The 2,522-nt window shown below is 41.1% G+C and overlaps 1 protein-coding gene across 1 annotated transcript in view; it reads left to right on the forward strand.

Moving 5' to 3' along the window:
• LOC123100645 (G-type lectin S-receptor-like serine/threonine-protein kinase At4g27290) overlaps nucleotides 1–1,752 on the forward strand; it is a 4,002-nt gene extending 2,250 nt beyond the window's left edge. Inside the window, exons 6-8 of the mRNA XM_044522538.1 lie at nucleotides 78–179; nucleotides 1,060–1,091; nucleotides 1,468–1,752. Coding sequence (XP_044378473.1) covers nucleotides 78–179; nucleotides 1,060–1,091; nucleotides 1,468–1,752 — 419 coding nt within the window. The remainder of the gene's footprint in view (nucleotides 1–77; nucleotides 180–1,059; nucleotides 1,092–1,467) is intronic.
• The last annotated feature ends 770 nt before the right edge of the window (nucleotides 1,753–2,522 follow it).

Genomic DNA, 2,522 nt, shown 5'->3' on the forward strand with positions numbered 1-2,522 from the left:
GAGAAAGGTGTTTCCTATGAATGTGGTGATTAGCACTAACAAACTTTGGTGATTCTCCTTATATTACTTTTGTGCAGGCAACATGAGAAAGATCACAACCCTAGAAATTGTATTACCAGTTGTTTCAAGTTTTCTGATATTCATATGCGTGGGGCTTATTTGGATCTATGCCTCTCGAGGTATGAAACTTTTTCTTTAGTTATAATTTTAATGTTATCTCTAGTCCCAAGAAACTGAAGAGATGGTGCACACACTCCTGATAGGCAATCAAGGAAGCAAGGTTGTCTGGGAAAGGATGATGCGACGAGCTACAGGAATTTATAATGAGGTTGCTGATAGTAACATAGAGTTTCCCATTTTGAACTTCATGGAAATTGCTGCCGCGACAAATAATTTCTCTGAATCCAACATTCTTGGCAAAGGAGGGTTTGACAGTGTTTATAAGGCAAGAGATATTTCTACTGATAGTTAGACCCTTTTTGGCGAGGGAGATAGTTAGATCATTAATATTGGAAGATTTAACTTTCTTGACTCAATAATACCTCATGTTTCAGGGAACGTCAGAAGATCGTAAGGAAATTGCTGTGAAAAGGCTTCGTGTTGGTTCTGTCCAGGGGGCTGTGGAGTTCAAAAATGAAATAGCTCTGACTTCCAGGTTGCAACATAGAAACTTGGTCAAACTTATGGGCTGCAGTATTCATGAAGATGAGAAGCTTTTGATTTACGAATACCTACCTAACCAAAGTTTGGATTACTTCTTTTTTTTTAGTACGTTCTACTCACCTGTTGTGAAATCTCTATTTTGGGTCAAACATCACTGACAAGATCATTTATCTAATTCTGTCCCTGATGGATGATACAAGAAAATCACTACTCAATTAGCCCACAAGATTTAAAATAATCACTGGTATAGCTAGGGGACTCCTTTATCTCCACCATGATTCCAAATTGGTTATGATTCATAGAGATCTCAAAGCAAGCAACATATTGTTGGATACTGATATGAGCCCCAAAATATGTGATTTTGGTACAACTAGGAGCTTTGGTGTCAATGAACAGGAAGGACATACCAATTGAGTTGTTGGAACATTGTGAGTAGTGAGGAATTACAATTACGGGATCCCTTAACTTTTGTGCTTCCACTGGATAATAAGTTTAAATTTACCATGGTTAATTGTCAAACAAGCGGATACATGTCACCTGAATATGCAATGGAAGGCATCATCTCCGTCAAATCGGCACCACAACCCCAACAAGCTCACGTGCATGCACTCAGAACCTTATAGATTATGTGAGTATATTTTACTTTATTTAATGATTATAGTTGTGTCCATCTTTGGATACAGAGGCTGCAGGTTATCCTTCTTTTCTTCAAAAAACTTTATTCAGTCATCAGAATTTGTTCAACTAATATGAAGGTGGTACTATACTGTGGCCTTAATTAATGACATGATTGGTTTCATGCAGGCGTGGAGCTTAAGGAAGGATGGGAAAGTGATGGATCTAATCGACTCATCTATCATCAAGGGTTGCTCTCTCGTTGAAGCTTTACGATGCATCCATATCGGACTCTTGTCGGTGCAGGATGACCCAGATGCTCACCCTCTCATGTCTTGGGTGGTAGCAAGCCTGGATAACGAAGACATTGAGATCCCACAACCGAAAGAACCTATGTGCTTTGCACACCGTAACTACAGAGCCAGCGAAAGCCATGTACATGACATGAGCCTCGAAAACCTCAAGGAGTGCTAGAAAACGATTGGTCATGTCTTGTCCTTGTGACACTGATATCTTCATATGCGTACCTGCTCAGTTCTATTCTAAGTTGGATGTGCTCTGTCACCGTCAGGATTGTAATTATGGTTGTAATATGCACTATGTTTGTAATTCTAATGTGTAATATCATCCGGAGCTCTTTTATGGTGCATTTAAATGATAGGAGCCATTCATTTCCAATCATTTGATGGACTAACTAATACTATTAGAATAAAATCAATAGTATAAAGACATTATGTTTTCTTCTCTCTGCTCGAATGTGATATCCTTCTAGCAGAGATTTTATGCCTCCTATTCGAAGCAAGTCGGTGCTGCAGCGCCATCGCCTTTGGTGTCTAAGACGGCGACACGCTCGGGAAGGTCCACCATGTTGATGTCGATTCAGCCATGCCATGTGCATGGCCGTTGGACGCGGCGGGGCAAAGGCACTGGTGGGCACCATGAGCAGCTGAGGGAGATTCACGTCGATGTAGCGGCAGCTTCGTGACCTATGGGTTGTTTCGTGATGCCCAACTGGAGCTCCCAATTGAAGAGAATGGAGCCCAGAATTTTGGAAGATGGCAACTTCTTCGTCGATGCCCTTAGAACCAATAGATGGTGTGAGATCTGAAGTGTGATCGACTGTTGGATGGGTGCCGGGACGGAGCCAGGATTTGGACATGAGGGGGGTGTGGCAAAAAACCAGAGCCATTTCCAAATTTTAAATTCATCTTGTGCTTCATCTACCATCATACATAACTTATTAG

Source organism: Triticum aestivum, chromosome 4D, assembly GCF_018294505.1.
Source record: "Triticum aestivum cultivar Chinese Spring chromosome 4D, IWGSC CS RefSeq v2.1, whole genome shotgun sequence".
Taxonomy (NCBI): Eukaryota; Viridiplantae; Streptophyta; class Magnoliopsida; order Poales; family Poaceae; genus Triticum; species Triticum aestivum.